Source organism: Candida tropicalis, assembly GCF_000006335.3.
Source record: "Candida tropicalis MYA-3404 genomic scaffold supercont3.2, whole genome shotgun sequence".
In the NCBI taxonomy this organism is placed as follows: domain Eukaryota; kingdom Fungi; phylum Ascomycota; class Pichiomycetes; order Serinales; family Debaryomycetaceae; genus Candida; species Candida tropicalis.
This window is the reverse complement of record NW_003020049.1, coordinates 999,993-1,025,565: the sequence shown is the minus strand read 5'-3', so window position 1 is coordinate 1,025,565 and position 25,573 is coordinate 999,993. Positions and strand designations below refer to the sequence as shown.

At 32.2% G+C, this 25,573-nt stretch overlaps 11 protein-coding genes across 11 annotated transcripts; 5 read left to right on the top strand and 6 right to left on the bottom strand. All coding sequences in view use genetic code 12, as the record gives it.

Moving 5' to 3' along the window:
- Window positions 1-231: 231 nt before the first annotated feature.
- COG4 (Golgi transport complex subunit) lies at window positions 232-2,850 on the top strand (the record flags this gene model as incomplete). The annotated part of the gene is made up of 1 exon (XM_002547186.1): window positions 232-2,850. One exon carries the CDS (start codon window positions 232-234, stop codon window positions 2,848-2,850), a length of 2,619 nt encoding a protein of 872 aa, XP_002547232.1.
- Window positions 2,851-2,886: 36 nt separating this feature from the next.
- On the bottom strand, window positions 2,887-3,510 carry YTH1 (cleavage polyadenylation factor RNA-binding subunit; the record flags this gene model as incomplete). Its single annotated transcript, XM_002547185.1, has 1 exon — window positions 2,887-3,510. The coding sequence occupies one exon, from the start codon at window positions 3,508-3,510 to the stop codon at window positions 2,887-2,889; it is 624 nt and encodes a 207-aa protein (XP_002547231.1).
- A 615-nt stretch (window positions 3,511-4,125) lies between these two features.
- Window positions 4,126-5,595, top strand: OSM1 (Osm1p; the record flags this gene model as incomplete). The annotated part of the gene is made up of 1 exon (XM_002547184.1): window positions 4,126-5,595. One exon carries the CDS (start codon window positions 4,126-4,128, stop codon window positions 5,593-5,595), a length of 1,470 nt encoding a protein of 489 aa, XP_002547230.1.
- Window positions 5,596-7,165: 1,570 nt separating this feature from the next.
- Window positions 7,166-8,449, bottom strand: CTRG_01535 (oxysterol-binding protein; the record flags this gene model as incomplete). The annotated part of the gene is made up of 1 exon (XM_002547183.1): window positions 7,166-8,449. One exon carries the CDS (start codon window positions 8,447-8,449, stop codon window positions 7,166-7,168), a length of 1,284 nt encoding a protein of 427 aa, XP_002547229.1.
- Window positions 8,450-9,059: 610 nt separating this feature from the next.
- Window positions 9,060-10,496, bottom strand: GWT1 (glucosaminyl-phosphotidylinositol O-acyltransferase; the record flags this gene model as incomplete). The annotated part of the gene is made up of 1 exon (XM_002547182.1): window positions 9,060-10,496. The coding sequence occupies one exon, from the start codon at window positions 10,494-10,496 to the stop codon at window positions 9,060-9,062; it is 1,437 nt and encodes a 478-aa protein (XP_002547228.1).
- Window positions 10,497-11,316: 820 nt separating this feature from the next.
- Window positions 11,317-12,915, top strand: SPO7 (Nem1-Spo7 phosphatase regulatory subunit; the record flags this gene model as incomplete). The annotated part of the gene is made up of 1 exon (XM_002547181.1): window positions 11,317-12,915. One exon carries the CDS (start codon window positions 11,317-11,319, stop codon window positions 12,913-12,915), a length of 1,599 nt encoding a protein of 532 aa, XP_002547227.1.
- Window positions 12,916-13,223: 308 nt separating this feature from the next.
- On the top strand, window positions 13,224-14,471 carry CTRG_01532 (uncharacterized protein; the record flags this gene model as incomplete). Its single annotated transcript, XM_002547180.1, has 1 exon — window positions 13,224-14,471. One exon carries the CDS (start codon window positions 13,224-13,226, stop codon window positions 14,469-14,471), a length of 1,248 nt encoding a protein of 415 aa, XP_002547226.1.
- A 2,785-nt stretch (window positions 14,472-17,256) lies between these two features.
- CTRG_01531 (uncharacterized protein) lies at window positions 17,257-18,357 on the top strand (the record flags this gene model as incomplete). The annotated part of the gene is made up of 1 exon (XM_002547179.1): window positions 17,257-18,357. One exon carries the CDS (start codon window positions 17,257-17,259, stop codon window positions 18,355-18,357), a length of 1,101 nt encoding a protein of 366 aa, XP_002547225.1.
- Window positions 18,358-18,482: 125 nt separating this feature from the next.
- Window positions 18,483-19,535, bottom strand: MKK2 (mitogen-activated protein kinase kinase; the record flags this gene model as incomplete). Its single annotated transcript, XM_002547178.1, has 1 exon — window positions 18,483-19,535. The coding sequence occupies one exon, from the start codon at window positions 19,533-19,535 to the stop codon at window positions 18,483-18,485; it is 1,053 nt and encodes a 350-aa protein (XP_002547224.1).
- Window positions 19,536-20,195: 660 nt separating this feature from the next.
- On the bottom strand, window positions 20,196-22,283 carry RFC1 (replication factor C subunit 1; the record flags this gene model as incomplete). The annotated part of the gene is made up of 1 exon (XM_002547177.1): window positions 20,196-22,283. The coding sequence occupies one exon, from the start codon at window positions 22,281-22,283 to the stop codon at window positions 20,196-20,198; it is 2,088 nt and encodes a 695-aa protein (XP_002547223.1).
- Window positions 22,284-23,192: 909 nt separating this feature from the next.
- CTRG_01528 (uncharacterized protein) lies at window positions 23,193-24,545 on the bottom strand (the record flags this gene model as incomplete). Its single annotated transcript, XM_002547176.1, has 1 exon — window positions 23,193-24,545. The coding sequence occupies one exon, from the start codon at window positions 24,543-24,545 to the stop codon at window positions 23,193-23,195; it is 1,353 nt and encodes a 450-aa protein (XP_002547222.1).
- Window positions 24,546-25,573: the final 1,028 nt, after the last annotated feature.

Genomic DNA, 25,573 nt, shown 5'->3' with positions numbered 1-25,573 from the left:
TAAAACTGTGCTTAAGTGGATTATCTCCGGAAAGGTCTAATTCGTATAACAGGGACAACATCATCTTCGTCAGTGTTCACTTGTGTAACCTACGGTTATGGTGGACATTTTACGATGTCGTGTGTCTTTTACCTGCGACATTTTTTTGTTGATCTTTTAACGTGTTAATTTTTTTTTTTTCACTCATTCAACGTTTACCAGGGTACATTTTCAATTCAAATACCACCAACAATGGAACGAGTTAGAGGTACCAGGAAGGGTAGTACTTTTGTATCTTTCAACGACTTACATATTTCAGATACTACATCAGAATTGAAAACGAAATACCAAAATGCCAAAACACCAAACGATCTTTACAATTTAATAGACCAGATTGATTCAGCTATGTCAAATATAGATAACAATCTTAATAATTTTACAACATTGAATAGTAAGAAGGTTCAACAAGATATAACAAATATAGAGATGATGAGAACTAGTAAATTATCATCAACCATCACAAACTCAAACAAATTAAATGGGATATTTTCAGGAGCCAACGATTTGGGACACAAATTGACTTATAAGATTAAATCATTAGATCAAGAAATTGGGAATGTAAATAAGACTTTGGAATTTGTTAATGACATACAATTACTCAAGAATAATATCAATCAAGCAAATTATGCTATAGAACACAAGAACTGGGAATTGGCGGCACAATGTATACATACCATAAACTCAAAAATCCCTGCTGAATTAATCTCGGGAAAATTTGCATCAGTTGTTATCCCATCTACAGATATACCCGAATTACCAACTACAGCAATAGCAAATTGGACTGATGAGTTAACAGAGGTTTTCAAAGAGCAATTCAATGATGCAGCTAAGGAAAGGAATGTTCCTCAATTAACCAAGTTCTTCCAGTTATTCCCATTAATCAACCAAGAAGAAATTGGTTTGAATTGTTACTCCAAGTTTATTTGTGAAATTATTAATGAAACTTCTAAGAATCTCACTAAAGGTTTAGAAAATGCTCATGACTTAAAACCTGGTATATTTGCGACCATCATCATGCAATTGTTTGAGAATATTTCCATGATGTTGTCCCAACATGGCCCATTAATTAAAAGATATTATAGTGAAACATATCCTCTGGCATTATCGTATGTGATTAGTAAAATTCAAAGAGAAGTTGATTTGCAGGTAGGCATTATAGCCGATACATTTTATGATTTGAGAAGGTTGGACAAATATTTCCAAGACATAAAATTGTATTCGTTCCCAATATTAACTAAGAGGTTAGCAGAGTTGAAAGAACAAATGAATCAGGATCAGGAAGGTTATCGCCTGAGTTTTGAGTCCTCTGATGACTTGTTACCAATCAGAAATATCGGGGATTTGATCCAAGAGCTTTCTTCAATTTTGGAAAACTGGTCGTTGTACTGCAAATTTATCACCGTTAAATATTTAGAAAACCCATCTACAGATCCATCAAAAGAGGTTACGTTGAATTTACCTGACTTGATTCGTAAATCAACATTTACAAAGAAAATCAACGAAAAGCTTTTACCTTCATTTGAGAAGTTGAATAATTTCTATTTCCGTCGTTCTTTAGAGAAGGCGATCACTATTGAAGAATTGGCTTCCTTGGAACAATACTTGCTGATGAGCAATGAGAAATCAATTAGTCCAGACCCAGTTCCTGTCTCGTCCGTTGTTGAAGACTTGACATTAGTCTTGAATACAACATTGCGTAACATCATTCAATCAGGACTTCCTACGTCAGTAAAAAGTTTTATCAATGAATGTTACAGTGTCGTGCAACAAGATTTGATTAATGGGTTTTTTATCAAGAACTTGAACGATAATCAACCTCGATACAACCAAATTTTATCATTAGTGAATCCTAATACAGCTGCTAATCGTACTGCAAGTCCAATCAGTAGAAGTACTACCCCTGATCCACAAAGTGCCGCTGGATTTTTGAAAGGAGCATCAAGTGCATTGGGTAGTGTTGTTGGAGGATCAGTAAGTAGCTTACAGACCACACCAAATAGTCCAAAATTGTTGAACTTTATAATGTATTTGAATACATTGTCGATGGCTCAGGAATATTTCACCAAAGTATTTGACAATTTGAACAAAACTAGTTACTTACTGGCATATTTTCCATTTGGTAAGGATCAGGAGAAGATTTCCAATATTTTGCAACAGGATTTCATAATTCCATTCACAAGTATGAGCAATAAAATAATATCTGAAAGTTTGATTAATTTGTATAACCAACTGATTAAACATAGATTATTACTACTTGTCAACGAATTCTTTAGTGATGCACAAACAAGTAACAATGAATCTAACTATGTTATTTATTCATCCAATAACATTAATGATCCAACGACTTTGATTAAATTCACTTCAAACTGGCAATCATTAACAAAACCATACTTTCAAACTTTACATAAACCGATTTGGAATAAAATCCTTAGACTTGTGGTAGTCAACCTTACAAATTTATTAGAAAAGAAATTATTGTTTAACCTTAACAAGTTCAAGATCAATGAATTGGGCTCAATTAAATTAGAAAAAGATGTTTCATATTTGATTAATGAAATTTGTCAAGACAATTATTACTTGCGTGAAAAATTTGTGAGACTTACACAAATTGTTTTATTAGTTGGTATGGACGATGAAGAATATGAAGATAGTAACCAACCAGTTACAAAAGCTCACAAGCGTTCTGAAATTAAAGAGAATGGTGATGAGTTTGATGATGATGAAGAAGAAGACGAAGAGGACGAAGAAGCTGGTATCAATTGGGTATTGACACCACAAGAAAGAAACCAAATTCGTAAATATCGTATTTAGAATAGATCTAGCATTAATTAAAAACATACACACATTCTATACACTTTCACTTTCCTCTTCTTTGACCTCCTTATTATCCAGTTTATGTGTCATCTGTATCAAATTATCTGGCCTTATTCTTAAATTCAAGTTATGGAAGTCAAATTTTGGATGAGTAAATTCACATTCAGGACCCTTTGGACAAAACCCATATAAATATAATGGACAAAGTACTCTTCGTACATGACGATTCTTACAATTTGGTCCATCACTACAGAAACCTTGATTATAATTAACACATTCAGGTATTTTCAGCTGTGGATCAACATGTAAATATAAACATTCAGAAGTTTGTGTACAATATCCATTCTTGGAATAGAATAAACATTCAGGCATCTTTCTTAAATTGTACTCATGTAAGAACTCACAATGATCACCTTTTTTACATAGCCCTCTTAACCAATGTTTACATACAATTTTATTTGAATACATAGCTGATACATGTTTGTTGGGACAATTATTACCTTGAGGACAAGAAGTCTCAGGATTCATGGGGTTGTAAAACTGGCATACTGGACGATCGGGATCAAGACCAAAATTATATTCTTGTCGTAAGAACGGTTCAAATTTAAAATGTCTATTGGATGTATTTGGATGTATAACTGAGTTCGACTGTAGCATTGATATTAGATATAGATTGAATTGATTATTAATCTTGGAGGTATGTTTTTTAGATGGTTGGTTATTTTTTTTTTCTTCTCTCTCTCACACACACACATACTTGCCTTGGTTTCAGAAAGACGTGCACGATGGCAAATAGTTTTTGATGATTTGCACACACTTGGGTACACCACATCACCTTAGAGAACGCGCCAGGTGAGAAAGGAGATTTTGTTACACAAAAGAGGAAATCATACCATTCAATCACTTACTCTCCGCCCCAATGAGTGTAGTATAAACGACCAGGAAATTTTTCATAAGATTTGCATAAACTAATCAGTTGTTCTTTTCCCAATATTTCAAAGTTTGTCCCTGCTTTAAATTTACTATTTTGGGTAGATATTTAATTTTCAGTTTACTCCTGTTTCTTTCTTTTTTTTTTTATTCTTTCCTAGCCCAAGGGGTACTATTTTCAATATTCGATTCTTTACTACGTTTAGAAGATATCTACTTATTTTAGGTATCAGTTTATTATTAGTTTACAGTAACTCCGCATTGTATCAATTGGTCAAATCAAGTGCATCCAAACTATTGTTATCATTTTCATCAAGTTTTTCAACTTCATCCACGGTAAATATGAGTAAATCGATTGCCAAATTTGATACAATTGTCATTGGATCTGGATTAGCTGGTTTAACAACCACTTATCAATTACTTAAATCTGGTCAAAAAGTATTGTTATTAGAAAAATGTGAAAAATTAGGAGGTAATTCCATTAAAGCTTCTTCTGGTATCAATGGTGTTCCAACTAAATATCAACCACAACCACAAGTCGACTCCATTGAATCATTTGTTGAAGATACTTTGAGATCTGGTAAAAATTTAAATGACAAAAAGATGGTTGATATCTTGACTCAGAATTCTAAAGATGCAATCAACTGGTTGAATGATGAAATTAATGTTGATTTAACCAACGTTGTCTTATTAGGTGGTCACTCACATGCTAGAACTCATAAAGGTGATAAATTACCACCAGGTTTTGCCATTGTATCTGGATTGACTAAGAAAATTGATGGTATTCAACAAGAAAACCCAGAAAAAGTCACAATCCAAAAGGAATCTGCCTTGAGCAAGATTTTAATTGAAAATGGTAAAGTGAAAGGTATTGAATATGAAGATAAAGATAAAGCAGCCCATCAAATTGAAGCTGATAATGTTGTTTTAGCAACTGGTGGATTTTCTGCCGATTTGAGTGCTACTTCATTATTGAGAAAATATAGGCCTGATTTAGTTCATTTCCCGCTGTCCAATGGTGCTCAAACTACTGGTGATGGACAAAAAATTGCCGAACGTGATGTTAATGCCGAATTGACTCATATGGATAAAGTTCAAGTCCACCCAACTGGATTTATGAAGTTGGATAATCCAAACGAAGGTTGGAAATTCCTTTGTGGGGAACTTATGAGAGGTATTGGTGGGATTTTACTTTCCCCAATGTCTGGATGGAGATTTATTGATGAATTACAAACTAGAGATGTTGTTACTGATGCTGTTTTGAGTAAATCACAAATTCCAAGTGATAACACGATTGGCTTGAAAGCAGAAAACGGATACGGTTCTATTCTTGTCATTGGTGGTGATGATTGCACCAAGGCTACTTCACATATTGGTTTCTACAAATCTCAAGGTTTGTTAAAAGAAGGATCTCTTGAAGATTTGTTTGCATTGTTGAAACAATTAAACCCTAATGTTCCTTTGACTCTTGAACAATTTAAAGAAAACTTTGCTGATCTCAACCAGGTTGTTGATGGTAAGAAAAATGATCCGCTTGGTAGAACTAATTTTGGTGGTCAATTTGGTGAAGAAAAATTATGTTTTGGTGTCACCACTCCAGTTGTTCATTTCACTATGGGTGGTATCAAGGTTAACTCAGACAATGCTAAGGTTATGACCAAATCCGGTGAAACCATTCCAAACTTGTTTGCTATTGGTGAAGTAAGTGCTGGTGTTCATGGTAATAACCGTTTAGGTGGTTCTTCATTGTTGGAATGTGTAGTATTTGGAAGATTTGTTAGTGAGAAAATTATCTCCCAGATTCCATTGTAAGACTTGTGTGTATATGAGAGTATATGAATTCTACAATAATGACTTTTTTTTTATAATATATAAATGGCTTCGAATTCTTATTTCCATTCACCAACAAACATATTATTATAATAATTTGTATTATGTATATTTACTATGTGAAATAAAATTAAAATAATAATAATAAATGCCTTTTGAAAATTGTATGAAGCCAAGTCATATTATATTACACCAATTTGAAAAGTAAAGAAGATATGTTTTACCATAAACTTCAATGTAGTTTGTTTTTATGTTACTTTTTTTTTATAATTCATTATATTAAACCATCCCCTACACAGTGACTAACTTAGATGTTAGATGGGTACAACATGATTCTAACGGAAGCACCGAAAGTCTTTGGTGGCAAGTTCTTCTTGAAGTTAGCTCTGACTAAACCATTGTTACCGTGAGTTCTGGTAACTTTACCCCAGATGACTCTGATCTTAGAACCTCTAATTTCCTTTGGAGCTCTGTAAACGTAAGCAATTCTTTTACCTAAGTAGAATTTGGCATCTTTGGCGGCAGCAACACCTTCGATTTGAATCAATGATACGTTAGGGTTGGTAACGGATTTAGAACGTTGGTAAGAAATGTGTTTACCTTTAACGTATACTATAATATTAATTGTTAGTATTTTTTGTTTTCAATATTCTAGTGAACAATTTCAAATATGAACTAATAATCAATCAAGTTTGGATTATATTTCATTGGTCATGATATGTACCTCTTATTAGGTGTGAAAATTTTTTTTCCTTCTATAACATGAAAAAAACACGTAATAGTATGACAATACTGTAGTTCTTTGATATCCATTTTATCATCCTTCAAAGTAGAATTTCTCAACTCGTGGTGGTTTTTATATAGTGGTTGGTAGAATTTTTCATTTGACTATTGGTTTGCTTGACAATTTTTTTTCATTTCATTATTTCGATTCCATATCTTCCGCTATTGATATCCATTAGTTCAATATTATTCATTCTCTCATTTGAAACATACATCTGTGTGATTCAGCCATTGTTAATTACTATAGTTATCTTAAATGGTTTTATAAGAACAAGGTTAAATTAAATTTTTTTTGTTAACAAACTGTTGATAGTGATTTTTTTTTTTTTCGCGGTAGTTTCGCACTCGCTCGCACTCTGCAGAACGGTATAGAATTTCCTTTGGTATTTTGTGAGAGAAACTGAGAAAAAGTTGTGCGTGCACATTGTCAAGAAAAAACCAAAAACTTTTTCTACTGGTTTTGATGCTACATCAGAAAATAGCCCTAATAAAACACACGTGACAAGCCCTAATGCCAATTGCGAAGACAACGAAAAATTCTGTATGACTGCAAAAAAAAAAAAAATCAAAGTTGCACATAGGTCCCAGAATGAATTTAAAATTTATATGAAAGTTGTTTATATTTAAAATACTTTATTAAAAGAAACAAAAGAAAAGAAAATAAAAATATGAATCAGTGTATACTAAATAAATTGTTACTTGCTAAGGTCAATGAAAGAAATGAAACAGTTGGCTGTAGATGAGTATTACTTCTCTCTCTCCTTTCCATCTAAAATTTGATTTCCTTTTCAGCATCCAATTTTTGTTTGTTGAATCTCCAATGTTTAGCTTCACCATGATCGTATTTGGATTTCTTCAAAGTTCCAGATGGTGCATTGTAAATTGACAAGTTGGCCATGTTTGTTAAGCTTGTAAACTCATCTTTAACTGGTTCACCATTTTTGTCTAAATAGTCTACCTTGTCAAACCATCTAGTTTCCCAAGAAATACCGGCTCCTTTTTCAGATTTTCTCAATTCACGTTGTTGGTTTTCAATTAATGATTTTTCTTCAGCAATCAAGTTGTAATCTGATTTTTTAATGGCTTCAGCAACTTTAAACCATGCTTTTCTAGATTCTAATGGGTTTTGTTCTTCAATTGGTTTGACCTTTAAATGGTGGGTAACGTTTTTACTAGCATCGTAGAAAACTTCGTCCTTCGAAGTTGGAGAAGAGTATCCTTTGGCAATATAAGATTTACCGGACCATTGTCCTTGAATAGAAACCAATGCATTTCCTTTGTCAGCACTAGCCAATTCATCACGGTAAATTCTAGCTTTGAAAGTGTTCTTCTTACCGGAAATCCACCCACGTCCACTGTATTCAATAACAGCAATGTAACCAGTAGATGATTGAATAAATGAAGTACCTTCCAATTCAACAAATGGTGAGGCGGTGATTAAACCTTCAATATGCAATGGTGGCAAAGTGACCAAGAAGGTTTCACCAATTTCTGGATGTTCAAGTAATGCATGACCATATTGTTTAATATTAATAGAGGTGGTGGAAATACTAGAAGTGATACCATTATAACCTTGTAACACAATATTGTGTTTCTTGTTCTTGACAGCATAAGCAGTAACCGGTGGATGGTGACTAACTTGTTCAGAAACCAAATCGGTTTCGCCGGTCTCTTCACCTTCCCATTTACCAACAAAAAGTTCACCTAAGAATGGATTTAATGGTTTCTTTTCACTTCCCATGGTTTCATTCCTAGAGCAATATTGAGATTTCAAGGTGGAGATAAACCATCTAGTAACGGCAATCATTTGTTTTAATGTGATAGCTTCTGATTCTTCTTTAGAAGGATTGGCAGTAGTTTTAATTAAACTTGGAGCAACAAATAAATCTGGATGTTCAGCCCAGTATTGAGAATATTCAACCAAGGAAGTTGGGGATAATATAAAAGGTGGCGCTGTCAAAGAAGACAAATCACCATTGAAGGAAGCAATTGACTTTAAGAATGAAGTCCATGATGATGATTTTGCATTAGAAGAATTATCTGAATTTGACATGATAAACCAAGTTTGAATTAGATATTAAAGTGTATTTAAATAAAGTTGAAAAAAAAAAATTGGTGATAGTGAAGTGCAGGGAGAATACGAGGGGTTGGAGGGATCGGATTCAAGTTAAACGTCTTCCTTTGATAAATGATCAGTGGTTTTTCAAATAGCAATTACCAAAAACAAAATAAACACGTGCTAGTAGTAGTTTGGTAAAAAAAAAATTGACAACTTAAACTGTATAAATCTGTGTATATATTTTCTTTTTATTCTTTTAAAAAAAGAAGATGCAACGACGAATGGTATCTTTGGTAGGAGAATGTGGAATGTGATGTCGTAGAGTTTTTATCGTTCTTTTTTTTTTTTCTTTTGCTGTTGTTCTCTCGTTTCCTCTCGGCTCGGTGTATTGTTTGTCGTATGGAAATGCGGTATTTGTGGTGTATAGGGAGAGAAAGCCAACCACAAGTGTTGCTTGCTTAATGTCGTCTTTCGAATGGCAAGGGTTACGTAAGTCTCGCGACACTTTGACTACAATTATGGATCTTTCGGGTTACTTAATATAGAATCAATTATATATGAACTAGACTGAAATTTATGGTATCACGTAACTTGTATTTATACTCTAAAGCTTAATGTATATCTTCTTTTTATTTAACCATAACGCAGTGACAGTCCAGATGAGACTATAGCCAATCAACACAATTGTCGAAATTGTGTTATTTGCTGCCAAAGTGTTCATAGACATGTTGACTAAACCAGTCAACAAGTTCCCAAGTAGAAATATAAATAAACCATTGTTGTTAATGGAGTCCAATATTGGTGAAGTCTGATCTCCTGGAACAATTTTATCAACCAAATTGTAACACAATAAGAAGACGGCATTATATGAAACAACCCATAAAACATAAGGGAAGTTGGCCAATCTTCTGGAGATATTTTCAAAGTAATCTGAACCATTCACCAAGTTGAAGATCAATTGGTAGAATATACTTGCAATTAACAAACCCTGAGTGGTAGTAACACTAAATATAGTAAATTCTTTCTTTTTGGCAACTTTGGTTTTACTTATAATGACCAAGTTGTTTTTGGTCTTGTAACTTGTAAGGACAAAAGAGCCAAATGATTGACCAATAATAAAAATAGAAAGATAGCCAATGAAAGAGAAAATGCCTTCTTTATTCATGGTGATTAACGAATCCATTCTGTTATCACTACGCAAAATAAAGTTCAGTAAATCGGTTTTACTTAACACTATCTCATACGATAATGAGATCACAATTGCAATGATAAATCTAGGGAATAAATTCAAAAATGGATCCAAAATAGCCAAAAAAATTGGTAAGAAACCCAAAGTGAAGAAAAAATTCCAATGAATTCCATATTCAGTTTCATGTTCTTGATATTCCAATTGTTTAACACTGATTAAACGAATGATCCCCAAACCAAGAATTGGAATTGACTTGATGAGGTTCTTTTTGATGTTGGATAGGTATTTTCCAACACTAAATGAATACTTTCCTGTATAATTTTTAATCAATTGACGTGCATTGGCTAAACCCATAGAAAACACAAATGATCCAACACCCAAATCCATCATGGAGGTACCCCATGTTTCAACTTTGGCAAATCTTCTTGGGAAAATACGGAAATCAACAGCTAAAATAGCTAAATTTGTAATGATCAACATTTGCGATCTGTATGCAGTTATGAATTGTTTTTTAGGCAAGAAATCCTTAGATTCATCTGATTCAACTTTAGTTTTTGAAGTATCACGTGGTTCCACATAGTAGTTAAATACATATATCACCAAGGAAGGAATAACAATGAAGTAATGCAAATATGTGGGGTTGTTGCTATAACTTGTAATTGCAACCAAAATTGTGAGAACATTGCAAATGAAATCATAAACAAAAGATAATTCGCCAAATGTTTTTTTCAACATTCGGTACGACAAATAAGCTGATAAAGCTACCCCTGTGACATTATAAATTTCTTCAATTGAACCTCCAGTCAAGTCTGAAACAAATTGTTCTTTCAATTGTTTTAAAGTTGATGCCATGACGACCAAAAATTCAGTATAGTGAGAATAAAAATCTGAAAATACTCTTAGAATAAGGGGGCGGATTCAAGAACAACAACAAAAAAATAAAGGAATGTAATTTAGATTTCTCGATTTCGTACAAAAGGAATTGGGACGGTAAGGAGGAGGAGTATATTATCCAATTCAGATCACTTGAATGGCTAAGACTAATGAGTTTGTGGGGTGGAGTAATATACTAAATAACTTAAGAAGTTGTACACGTGAAATCAAAATTTTCTAAAACAGAACTCTCATAGTTTTTTTTTTTGGTTGTCATTATAATTATTCTTGGTTGTAAACTTGAGCAAAGAAGAAAAATTTTCTTTATTTTCTGTCGCAGTTGTTAATTTTGTTTACTGCCTCTCCACGCCCAAGAATTTCATTTTACAATTCGCATTAGACTTTGCGTAGCACCACCCATCCCGTGCCAGGGATTTCAATAAACTGGAAGAAAGAAAGAAAGAAAAAAAATATTCTGTCACATTTCCTTTTAAACAACCAAGGGGACGATCAAAAAAAAAAAAAAAAAAAACAGAGAAAATAATAAAATTAGTTGATTTCATTAATTAATATTAATATAATCGTTAAAGTTTTAGTTTCCAGTTAGAAATATCATCTTTTTATGCATACTTTCAACAAGTCATACGACTATATATTTCACGTTAATCAACTTACTTCATTATAATTATCACTACATTTAATATTGCCCAATCAAGAAATATCCACATTTACAACATAACACAACCACAACCACAATTAGAACTACAAACAACAATAAGATTACCTGAATCAATTAACAATGGAAATATCTTCTAATTCGTTCATTCAACAGAAAGAAGAGGAAGAGGTAGACAGGTCGAATTCAATGCTGAGTTTGAACTCGTCTAGTATCTCCGAAGATAGATTAGCACATGAAAATGAACTTGATGAAATGGCTTCTTCCCCAACTAGCAGCATCAATTACTTGTCTTCATCGTCTACAAAATCACCACCCCCATCTCCTTCACCAGGGTCATCTCCACGATTAGCAAGTACCAAACAAATTCTAAAGATGATGGAATTGTCTAGCACAACACCATCAAGTCTACTGACAGAAAGTGTGGTGCTCTCCGATTCAGATGAGAAAAGTTCTTTGGATTTTGAATCTGAAAGAGGTCTCAAAACACCTACAAAAAATACACATAGAAAACTGTTTCTGCCACCAAGTTCTGACGATGATGAAGAAGGAGTAATTGATTTGACTAGATTAAGAATATCATCTCCTGATGTAAATAGACGAAGAAAGAAATCTAGAAAGAGTCGTTCTGAACAACAGGAAGAGAACGAAGATGCTGATGATGAAGGCAATACTGGTAAAAAGTCAAGGAGATCTTCGACCAGTTTGTCTCCTACCAGAAAAAGTAGAAGAACAAGAGATAATAGTTCAACTCCCGACTCGGAGACCAATAAATCAACTAGCACCAGAAGAAGGTTGAGAAGAAAATCAAGAGATAGCGATAGAACAAACCGTTCAGAGTTTTTTGGTACTGGTTATACGTCAATGCCAACTTCTGGAAAAGTTTTCAGAAATTTGTTGATTTTAGAAGAAAGTCTTCGTCAGCAGGTAATTCAACAGAGAGCCATGAGACGTAAATATTTGACATTTCTTAGTATTTTATGTTCCATCATAGCCGCATTATCGCATCATTTATTTATTATGGATAATTCATCAACGGGAACTTTGAGAGTTATCTTACAATTTTGTTTACTTGCTACAATTACCACTTTGCTATTATATCATTTATCTGGTGAATACCAGAAAACTATTGTATTACCAAGAAGGTTCTTATCGCTGACAAACCAAGGAATACGTCAATTAAATGTTAGATTGGTTAAAATAAAAACACCTTTTGTTGACAAAGTTACTGATTTCATTAGAGAAATTCTGTTGGCAATTATTAATTTTGACTTGAATATCTTTCACAAATTATTTCCCGGGTGTATTCAGAACAAAAATTCACGAATTGAAGTATTCTTAGTGACCTGTCAATCACAGTGTCAACCAAGAATTGGTGTCACTGATGTTAAATTGGTATTAAATGCAAGAGTATTTAATACTAATATTAGAGAAGGTTGGGAAATGTACAGAAGTGAATTTTGGATCAATGAAGGAATCAGAAGAAGAAATAATATGCTTGCATTTTGTAATGACTCGGGTGCAACTAAGAATGTCAGTTTGAAGAGAAGAAAGAGAAAATCAGTCACACCAAACAAACCACAACCAGTAACAGCTACATTAAGTGAACAGAACTTACAGAAGTTATCACAAGGATTTGATGATTCGAAATTTGAATCCGATCGTAATTTAAGAAGTGAATCTAGCAGTCCATTGAGATCAGAAACTTTAGTTAGTGGGTAAAATTTTTTTTATAGATTTTTGTATCCTTTTATCTCCTCTTCTTGTTCTTTTAAGTATAGCTGGTTTATATGTTAATTTAATGTATGATGAATGTTTAAATTTAATGAATGTTAATATTGGGACTGCAAGTCAACGTGAAAGAAGAGAAAAAATCGAACACAAACACAATACAGAAAACCAAAAAAAAAAAAAAAAATCAAACTCATCTCTCTGATATCCGAATTTTTTATCTTTTTTTTTTTTTAATATCACTTTAGAGATTATTCATACGGTATATACTCCACATATAATCTATTAATACAGACACGATGAGTGAAGATAGTATAACGTCAAAGAAAACAAGTAAACCACAATCATCCAGAAAAGGGAAGAAAGCATGGAGAAAAAATATTGATATTGAAGATCTTGAAAAGAATTTACAAGACAAAAGAGATGAAGAGATTATATTAGGTAAAAAAGAAGAAGATTTTATAATTGATGATAAACCAAGTAATATTGGACTTAAATCAGTTAAAAAATTAAAATCTAAAGAGATTTTAACTAATAAATCTAAAATACCTGCTTTAGTTCATGGTAAACATCAAGATAAAGACAAAAAGAATACTATTCAAGGTGTTAAAAAAACTGATCTTTTAAGATTAATTAAATTAAATGGTGGTAAATTTAAAAGTGAAGATAAGTTGATGAATAGAATAGAACAAGATGGTCTTGTAAGTGGTTCTAGTAAAGATTTATGGGATGATAATGAAGAAGATGAAGAAGACAATAAGAAAATGCCAAAATACATTAAATCTACTGCAGAAGTTACTAAAGCTAAAGTTGTTCCTAAAACATTAAAGGAAACACCAATTAAACTTATTGATAATGATTTAACTCAAAAGAAAATTCATGCTGGTAAATCATATAATCCATCATTGGAATCTTGGAAAGATTTGATTAATCAAGAATATGATATTGAATATAAACAAGAATTAACTAGACAAAAAATGGAAGAGCATCGTAAAATGATTCAAAAATTGGTTAGTACTTTAGATGATATGGTTGTTGATAACCATGATGACGATGATGATGAAGAAGAGGATCAAGAAGCTAAGGAAAAAGTAGGTGAAGAGAAGGATTATTCATTATCTGTGAATAAACCAAACAAATTCAAGATCAAGACTAAAACTAAGAGAAATAAGGAATTGAAACATAAAGAAAGAGTTAAATTGGAACAAGAAATCAAAGATTTGAAAAAACAATTGAAAGATTTATCCAACTTGGAAGAAATTTTACAAAAAGAAGCTGAGAAGGAAGCTGCTAAACCAGAATCCAAGAAACGTAAAAGAAGAGAAAAATTATTCAAACATGAACTTATAGAAACTCCAATGGAAGTTAAATTATCTGATGAGTTAAGTGGTAATTTAAGAAACTTGAAACCAGAAGGTAACTTGTTTTATGATCAAATGTTGAATTTACAATCTAGTGGTAAGGTTGAATCAAGAGTTCCAGTTGCAAAGAGAAGAAAATACCAAAAGAAAATCACTGAAAAATGGACCTACAAAGATTTTAAATAGTTCTTTCGTTTGTTCACTTTTTCATGTTTTATATATATATATATAATAGATAAAAATAATTAATAAATACATTATATCATAACCAACTACGACAATTCCCATTCACCAAATGCATAACCTCTGAATAATCTTTCTCTCAAAACAAAGTATTCATCTCTATATGGAGTCCAGTATCTTTGTTCAACCTTTTCAGCAGTCTTGAATGATTCAGGGGCAACTGCATCACTACTTTGACCTCTTTTAACACCGGTTAATAATAAGTCTCTAGCCATCATTTTTTCATCCCATTCATCTAAATTGTATCTATCGTTTTTCCAACCATTATCCCAATATCTAATGAATTGAACACCATGACCTGCTAATCCAAAGAATGCAGTCATGATAGCATATGGTAATAACCCTTCAAATGGAACTGGCATTTTTTAATTATATATATATATGTCTGTTTATTTGGGGAGGAGGGTTGGTGATAATGTTATATGAATATGTAAAATATTGTATTTGATATTGGATAGTAGTCAAATGAGAGTGAGAAAATTATTTTCTTAGTTCTTTTGATTGGTTCAACTTTTTTACTGAACAAAAAAAGGAAAGAAAACACAATTTGATGCAATATACACGACCCGCAAATTTTTATATATAGTGACTGCAAAAAGTATTGGCGGTGGACCAACTTACGAATATAGAGGTGGATGGTGATATCAAAAAGAAGAAGAAAAAGAAAAATAAAGCCAAGTGTTATTGTTTACATAAGATCTAGGTGATCAATAAATTTAAAAATTGAATTTCTTTAAGTAGGTATTTATTAATAAATTTCGTACAATAATTAGAGTAAACCAAATGCGATTATGAAAGCGTCTTTTGTTTTACTTCTAAAAACAAAGAATTATTGAATGTAGTCACGACTAAAGAGTTTCGTAAACGTATTAGTTTTAGACTTCTCCCAAGATAAGATAATGGAAACATATATCCCACATTGTAAGAATGTCTGTATTATCTGAGACATGTGTTAGTATACTAGATCTATACAATACGAGGATTATCTACAAACCAGGGGAAACAACATAATTAACGATGGTTCTAGTTTCTTTATCAAGCAAAGCGCAACGATAGAGGCTTAATCATTTCTTAGGGGGTCACTAAACTCAGTTTAAGGAGTAATATTTATCATTACCGTGTCATCTATTTATGCAATTTGTGATTGTAAGACATGCAACAAACATTGACAGAAAAGACGATTATGTAATCGCTTTTTCTGCTATTGTTTTTAGTTCAACAAGTGCCATATTTCTTTGCCACGAACCGCTTATGATGATTTTTTTTTTTTTCGGCAACTATCGCCAGGTCGAAACATGCACAATTCTCGAACATGGCTTACTTCGAGCATGGATATGTGCTTATTTATCCGAACGATCGACGCAATTGCAGTTGATTTTCTTCATCGTTAGTAATAACTGATATGATCTAGGCCATCATCATATCCGTTGACAATGAATAATTATACATGAGGAACACAAAAGATGTTGCAGTAATTTTGTATGAACAAAAGTAAGCAAAAAATACATACATGAACAGAGAAAAATTTGTCTAAAAGGGATAATGCATGTACTGACGATACTGTGGGCTATTGATGAAACAAAAAGAGAGTTAAAAATTATAAAAGAACAGGTGAATCCCCCTTGATTGTTTAGGTTTTCCATTCATTTCGTTTTTTTATCTAGTGCAAGTCATAATAAAAAAGTTATGATTCAATCATGCAAAGATCAATGTAGAAAGGTAACTAGAATAATAGGCATTGTTGTTGGAGTGAATTAATAACGACTCCTAGATTAGATATATGTCATAGCATAGATGCACTCACTATTGGTGTACACAATTGGATTGATGAAAGACAAGTCAAAAATCTGATCAATAAACAACCTTACTACCCCACATACTTGAAAGATCTAAAAGTTAGTCATGAACATGATTGGTTTGATGCCAATCTATTGATCTAGGAAACATCAAATCACGTGGGTTGTTGTTGGTTGTCTATATATCACAGGACAATTATATATCTTTCTCGAATACAATTTACGGGCGGATTCCTCACATAGATCCGTGATAACTCCGTCTTTACTTCCGTTCCATAACCATGAAGTTAGAGAAAACGGAAAAAAAAAACCAAGAGAACCAAAGAAGAACAAGAAGAAGAAGAAAAAATAATTTAAGAGAGAGAATTCAATTTGAATGAATGAAGTTTTACGCGAAAATCGAATTAGGATTGCTAATATTATTTATTGTTTTTTAAGGTCTAATTATTAGAATATCATCAATACCACCAAGAACCATGGCTGTGAGGAAGAAATCTAAACTGAAACGTTGTTTGAGTTGCAGACAATTAAAGATAGGAGTATGTTATTTGAGCCACCCCCAATTTGCGATATCACAACTTTGTGTGTTTTGTATTTTTTTTTCTTTGATTTGAACCACGTATTTACTAACATATGTTATTTCTTATTAGTGTGATAGAGGACGTCCATGTGAATATTGTGTTCATACCAATCGTGATTGCGTTTATGAGCAAGATCTAATTGATGAAGAAGAAGAAAAAGAAGCAGGAAAAGCCAAAGAACAGGATAATTTATCTTCGACCTTGACTAATTTGAGTCAAACCTCAGGTGTCACCAATGTACAAGAGTTGACAGTTGGTGATTTAATTACTACTGTAACTCAAGATATCGAACAATCAAAGGAATATATTGAAGAAATTCCAAGAGAATCCAGATTAACCAACACCACCACAATGCTTTCTATATCAAGATTTGAATTATATTTAACTGATTTTTTCAAAGAACGTGGTCAATACATATTCAATTTTAACAATCGAAGTTTTATGAAGGTTTGGTTTATAGAGCTACCGATGTCATTTTCTTACAGTGCTTTGGTTAGACAATCACATTATGCATTTTCTTCATTGATGTTGATGCATTGCCTGAAACCACAAGTTGTTAAAGATATTGCTGCTGCCACTGGTATTTCATCTTCACTGTTGGCGACCAATAATTTTATTTCTCCTTCACAACAACAGCAATTGAAAATAATGTCACTTCAATATTTTGATCAATCAATTTTTGAAATGAAGAAATTACTTGACAATTCATGCACAGTTGAGGGTTCTTATCCTTTACCAATTGCAACACAATTGTTCTTTGGATTGATTTTTCAGTTTACATATTTGGCTTATGATCATTTATCAGTACCACTTTTAACATTTGATGAAATGGAATTGGATTACATTTCATTATGTAAAAGTTATAAAATAGCCACAGGGAAATGTATCAGACCCATTCTTAGTTCACCATTGAAAGAATTGTTTTTATACAGAATGGTTAAATCAACAGTGCCTCCAGAAGATCAAGTCATTAATCCTATCGTAGTGTCTTTGACAGAAGAATTAGAAGATTTAAAAGATACGTATCTGAATAATTCTGGATTTATGAGACAATATGATATTTATAAAACTGCTGTCAATGAAATAAGACAAGGAATATTTTCAACTGCTATGTGTAAATTCCCATTCCCATTTATGTTGTGTTGTTTAGATTTTAGTTCTGAATTGAGAGATTTGATGCATGAAGGACAATATTTTGCATTAAGATTGTTGTATGTTTATTCATGTTTATGTATTTTCTGTAAATTTTACATGGAAAGAGATGCTAATTTATGGACAGATTATATTATTTGGTATAAAGAAAGATCCACATTTTTTGATGGTGGATTATCAAGTGAATTAGATTATTGCTTGTACAAATTGGTTACTGAATCAGATTTTATCATCAAATATGAAAATTTTGAGAGTTTTGACCCAATTACTGAGTGGTGTAACATCGAGTCAAGTAGATAGAATTCTCAATGTGTGTATGTGTATGTGTATGTGTGTTTTCTTTTGTTTGTGCTTGTATTTGTTTTATTATGTATGTATTTAGTAATAGTACTTATTCTTGGTAATGTTGGAAGTATCGATTAAACTTATTCATTTAATTCCCAAACAACTTTAACAAATTTATCCATTCTTACTTTTTCCTTCAGTTGAATCAAACACCATTCATCAGATGCTAATAAATCACCTGGTTTCGGACGTCTTCTATAATCTTTAATTAAACATTTTGAAATAAATGCTTTAAATTCATTTGACCAATAAATATTATCTTCTTCAAAATCTTTTAATTCTAAATGACTTCTCAGAATCATTTCAACTACTTCAATAGGACCCAATGATGAAACAATTGGGAAATCTCCATTAGCAACTTCTAATAATGACATACCTAATGACCAAATATCACTACTTATTGAATAATTACCACCTGTTATTCTTTCAGGTGCCATATAATATTGAGTTCCCACAAATGTTGAAGCAAATGAATTCACAGCTTCTCCACTAACTCCAAAATCACACAATTTAACATTACCTTTAGTATCTAATAAAATATTTGAAGGTTTAATATCTCTATGAATGATATTTTTCAGATGCAAATAATCTAAACCATTTAAAATTGAATTAGCAATTTTACCTAAAACCTTTTCATTTATTCTATTAGTTTTATCCCTTTTTAAAACTTCTTTATAAATACTATCTAATGATTTTCCATCCATATATTCCATTGAAATTCCAATCATTGATTGTTTTTCTAATAAAAATGTTCCATAATATTTAACTATATTTGGATGTTGACATTTTCTAGAAACTTCCAATTCTCGAAATATTTGTTTTTGAATATCTGGATTTGAATCAGTTATAATTAATTTTAATGCAAAAATTTGTTTATTTGGTAATAAATCAGGTAAATAACATTTCGAAACTGAACCTCCATTACCTTCTCCTAATTTACTAATTTCAACTATTTTATTTGAATTTGCCAACAAATGCCAATCATAAGGTGTTAATTGTTCTAAATGATGTTTTGTACTAAACAGATCAACTTCTTCAACTGAATCCACTTGTTGTTGAGTATTATTATTATTATTCATAGATGTTGTTAATTCTTCATCTATATCCATATTCATAGAATCATTATTTTCCATATTTGTATTTAATTCGAGGTGGTGGCGGTTTTCGTTTCAATGGTTTAATTGTACTACTAGATGATGCAGATGATGACGTAACAGGAGTGGATACAATTGGTGAACTTGTTGGATATTGCAGCGTTGTTACAATTTGTTGATTTGTTTGTGATTGTGGTTGTTTAAATGGAATATATTGATCTTGTCCATTACTTGATTTTGTAGATATATTTGAATTAATACTCAAATTCGATCCATTATTGTTATTATTTGTAGAGACTAGTAATGAAGGTTTAGAATTTTCTTTATTGTTGGTTCCTGGAGGAATAGTTAAATTAGGTAATACTCTATTACTTGAAGTCTTTTTGGTATTTGGTATATTGAATAACGGAGGAAATCCTGACATTTTGATATCCTTGATCTATCTTTGTGTCTTAACTAGTCAAGCAAAAACAAAAACAAAAATGATGATGAACACTCATACAAAAACGAAGTGGAGTTCACTGAAGATGGTGGTGGTTTACAAAAAAAAAAGTCTCCCATTCGATGATAGGCAAAACAAAAAGAAAATTATAAATTGTACACTACGCACAACCAGACACACGCGCAAGCAATTTACGAGACCCCTGTAACAACAAGCTTATATAATTATTTATCTACACAGATACAAAGTATTAACAACTACGTCTTTTGTCTCTTTTTAGTTGCACCTCCGGATGATCTAGCTCTCGCCTTAGATTTAGCAGGTTTCAATTTAATCAACTTATCCTTCTTGTCAATTTTATCGGAATCTTCTCCTTCATCATCATCTGGAACATCTTCCATATCATCATCTATAACGTCTTCAAAGTCAGCCTTTGGAGCAGCTGCTTTTCTACCTCCAACTCCTAATGAGTTACCTGTCTTGTAAATAATTGTAGGATGCATGGCTGCGTTATATTTTCTAGTGAATGCTGCTTTAGTGTTTTTATCTAATTTCATCTCTTTGTTGATCATTTCTCCAATATTGTCCAAATCTTCTTTGGTTAAATAATAATCATCCATAACTTCGATGGCTTCATCAAGACCATCACTACCGAGTTCATTAATTGGTTTAGATATTTTCTCCCACAAAGTGTCTAAATAATCAAGTCTCAATTCTTGTTTTGTAGTTGAAGTTCTGACTCTTGTATGATATTGCAATTCTTGCAACATTCTTTGATACTTCATTTGTTTGGAGTTTTGTCCCAACCAACTACTAAAATTCAATCTACCCAAAACTTGACCAGCAACTTCATATGATGGTTTAACAGTAGACATAATCCCATGGAATGGTAATAAACTCCATTGTTGTTCTCCTGATCTAATCAATGAGTTAACAGTATCAGATAAACTTATATCATCAGCTGCTTGTGCCACATGGTTGAGCGGTTTTCCAGGTAATCTTGGCTTGGTAATTAACAAATTTTCTTGAATCATTAACGGAGAAAAATCAAAATCATTAAAATATAAACTCAACTTGTCATCAATTGTCAGTTTTGGTGCAATCCAAATCCCCAGACTCAATAATCTACCAGCAATATCAAAAGGTTTCAACACAACTTGTTTACTCCAACCTTCTCTGACTTCTTTCATGGAATTAGCACCAATTTCCTTTTGGGTTTTAGAAACTGTTGATAATAAATTGATCATTTGTCTAATATCATTTGATGTCGCTTGTACTAATTGTCCAATAACATTTGGATCTAATTTGATTTTTTCTCTAAAAGCAATTGTCATTAATCTACTCTTAACTTCGTTTTCACTTGGTCTTCTGAATGGAAGGTCATAAGTGACTCTATCAAAAGTTCTCATTTTAGGTAAGGATTTATCATTACAAATCAAAATCATTGGCATTTTTGTAATTTTACAAAATTGTGACAAAGCACCAGCACCACCATGATCACCACTTGACATACCATCAACTTCATCCATAATGATACAAAATTTCTTACTGGTATTTTGCTGTTCTTTATCATCACGGTTCTTGAAAAAACCAACAACAGATGTGTTATTTAAAATGGATTTAACATTGGCATTCAATAAAGATTTAGAACGAACATCAGATGCATTTCTTTCTAATACATCATAGCCAAGACTTTTTGCAACCAAATGAGCAGCAGATGTTTTACCAATACCCGGAGGACCACTAATTAACATTGCTCTAAAAGCACTAGGTGAATCACTTGGACCTTTAAAACCTCTAGCTTGATAAGTAAACCAATTTTCCAACCATTCTTGTAATTTTCTGATTTGTCCCTTGTTACCACACAATTGAGAGATATCAGTTGGTGCATGTCTATCTGTCCATAACTTATCTTTAGCAGGAACATCTTTCAATTGTGAAGATGGCGGGCTAATTGAATGCCCTTTCTGAGAAGATGAAGTTGATGTAGAAGATGAGACAGCAGTAGCGGCCAATTTAGCCTTTCTTTCAGCTTCTCTTGCTTTTTCTTGTTTTTCTTCTAATTTAGCTTGTTCAATAATTGCCCTTTCTTCTTTTTCACGTTTTTCCTTAGCTCTTTCAGCAGCTTCACCGGAACCACCATCTGCTGGCATCATTTCCAATAATTTGATAAATCCAGCTTCATCAATAGCTTTGATTTTCAATTGATTAATCTTTTTAACTTTTGATGGACCAGCTTCTGCACCAAGAACAACTAAACTAGTACGACCCAGGATAGATTTAGTTACATTTGCACCATATTGTTTAGCAGTTTGTTCTGCAGTTGTACGATCCAAATTTGGCATTTGGCCAGTGAAAACAATGGTTAAACCAGATAAACAATTTGGCTGAGCAACCGGTAATTCAATAGTAGTACCAACAGTTTCATTTCTTGCAGCTTTAAGTTCGAAAAAATTGACCTTTTTATTTGGATCAATATCTGGTAATTCTGCATCGGGGATATTTGCAAGAATTTCAAGCACTTGTTGATCAGAACCACCCTTTGTTGCCTTTTTTTGTGGTGCTGATTTAGTACGTGATGGTACTGGCTTTTTAGGAGATACTGCTTTAACTGGTTCTTGTTTAACAGCAGGTTTTGAACGCGATGTAGTTTGTCTTTTCTTTGGTGGTTCTTGAATGATTTCGATATCATCATCATTGAAATCATCATCTTCATCATCCTCTAAATCCTTATCATTAACAATAAAATCATCATCATTATCGTCGTCGTCATCTATCTCAATTACTTCTGGTTTTGGTTTTGGTTTAAGTGCTGGTTTTGCTATTGTTTTTGGTTTTTCTTTAGGGGCTGGTTTGGTGATTTTACCCTTTTTCTTAATTAACGCGATGTTAGTATTATCGATTCAATTGAAATCAGATCTCACACAATAGTATACATACAGATGACGCTGTTTTACTCAGCTTAAAGAAATCATCAATATTCACCATGGTATACTCGGTGTATAATTGATTGGAAGTTTACAAGTTCTAACAGGAGTTTGCTTTGACTGTTTTTTGGCTTTAGATTTTTTTTTTCCTTCCTTTGTTTTTTTTTTTCCTTCCCACGTATGAGACGCGTCGTGTCCATCGAACGAACGAATCTCTCAAACACATACAAGAAATTCATTTCACTATAATTACCTTGGAGAGTTATATTTAAATAATATTATACATTAAACCTATAACTGGGGGGGGGGTTATTCCCTTTTCACCCATTATTTCCCAGTTGATTCTTTTTCTAAAAATTCTGTCCATAAAGATACAAAACTTTGTCTAACAGGGACTTCATTACCATCTTTATCTAATTTAGTCTGTTGATTTTTAAGATTTGGCAAATGAGTTAATCCAGCAGAAATCTTTTGCAGTTCATCCCATTCCAATAATGCGCTGATTAAATTTAATGCTTCAAATTTCTTAGTATCACCTCTTGGAAATTGTAGGAAACTTATAATTATATTTGATATTAATTCCTTGTCAATTGTTTTATTAGATCCATTTTCACCACCTTGTTTCAACATGGTCAATGCTTTGGTTAAATGCTCATTTAATATGATTGCTTCATGACGTAACTTACCAATTTGTAATTGCTTGTTATGAACTTCAGTTTTTAATTCATCTATTTTCTTGATTTCTTCATTCAATTTAGTCAATTCATCACGACTAGTGTTGAGCTCTTCAACTAAAGATTTGTTTTTAGATTCATGAGTCATTATAGTTTCTTCCAATTGAGTTATTTTATCGTTCAATGAGGAGACTTCCTTTTCGGTGTTGGTTTGATTCGTAGATACTAGTGTCTTTAATTCTTCTATTGTTTTGTAAGATTCAGATATCTCGTTGTCTTTTGCTACTAGTTTTTCCTTTAATTCGTCAATTGTAGATATATAACTTTTTTGTTCCATATTCATTTCATCTTGAGCAAGATTCAACTCATTAATTTCCAGCTTTAATTCATGTAGTTTTTTTGATATTTTAGAATTTTGATTTTCTAACTCGTATTTTTCATCTTGTAGTTCTTGAATAGTAGATGTATACTCTCGCCTAGATTTGGTTAAAGAATCACTCAATTTTTCACATTCATTATTCAAATCAATATTTTGCTCTTTTAACTTATTAATGGTCTCAATATCAACTTTATTCGATGAAGATTCTTTCAATTTCTGTTTTAAACTTTCATTTTCTGCAGTTAATTGATCAACTAATTCAGATTTTTCTTCCAATTCAGATTCTGATTGTTTCAATTTAGTGAATATTGTTTTCATAGACGATATTTTACTAACCAAGTTATCATAGGATTGTTGAATTTCATCTCGTTCAAGTTCGGTTTGTTTTAATTTTTCAAGTAATTCAGCTGTGTCAGTTGAAGCCGATGAATTCTCTGATACACCACCATTCAGAGTTTCTTTACTTTCTTCTGTGAATTCCCCTTCTTCTTTCTTATCCTCTACAGACACAGTTTCTGACACTTCCTTAGTATCAATGGATTCAGTTGCTTGTGATTCGGTCGTCTCGTTCCCACTATCTTTTGGAGTCTTGGACTGATTATTCAGCTTCTTTTTATTCTTACCCATGTTCGAACTAAAACCAACTTAGATATATGTATGTACAGATATTAGATAAACTGATTATTTCTTTTTTTTAAAAAAATGTGGTGGTGATGGTGGTGATGAGAAGAAGTGATGGTGTTGGTTGTCAATAGCTTTGTTGGTGATTTGGCATTATTGACACTCTGATATTTTTTTTTTCTTTTCATTTTCTTCACTCACTGATTTGGTAGTGCGCTGGGGTTGAAAAATCACGTTTTTTTCCCTCTTCTCCTCAACAATTTTCATACTTTTGAACGTGATGCACTACACTGATTTTTAATCTTTTGCAGTCATTTGAATAAAAAGTCAAATTGCTTCATGATTCACGGATAATTAAAAAGTATGATTTGAAGCAGATATCAAGCAGGGATTATTTATGTAGTTAAGTGGCAATCGTTATTTGAAAATCACACACTATGCCAGATGTTTTATGCGTTTATTTCATTTGTTCACATTTACAGAGAAATGGCTTTGCAGCAACCTGGAATTGTCACTCCAAATGAAACAATTCGAAAGGATATGAAAATAAAACGAAAAATTCAAATGCAATGCATTGTAATTGAACAACACTTCTCTTTGCCACAATAAAAAGACTCACCAAAATGTGAAATGATTTGGGTTTTTATTCTGAATCAGAACTCCTATACTTCAACATGTTACTTTTTAATTGGAGAGAACCTGAAACCAAGAATCGTAATCTCGTTGTCTTGCAGGGGAGCGATTATGATAAAACATTCAGTCTAGAAACAATTACAACAATCTACTACTTCAAACATTTCTTTTTTTTGTTTTCTTTGGATGATCATAGAACGGGTAAAGAATTATAAGTATGACTACACCCTAAATCCTTACATAAAGTAATACTAAACCTCGAAGACATTAAAAGTGAGAAGCTGCCTCAAAGAAGAGCAATTATTGATACTGCCATGCTCTTTATTGTCTTTCCCGTTAAGTCCCGCTTTGTCACTTTTTTCCCCCTAACCCTCTCTTTTTAAATACTTTTTGCAATGTTC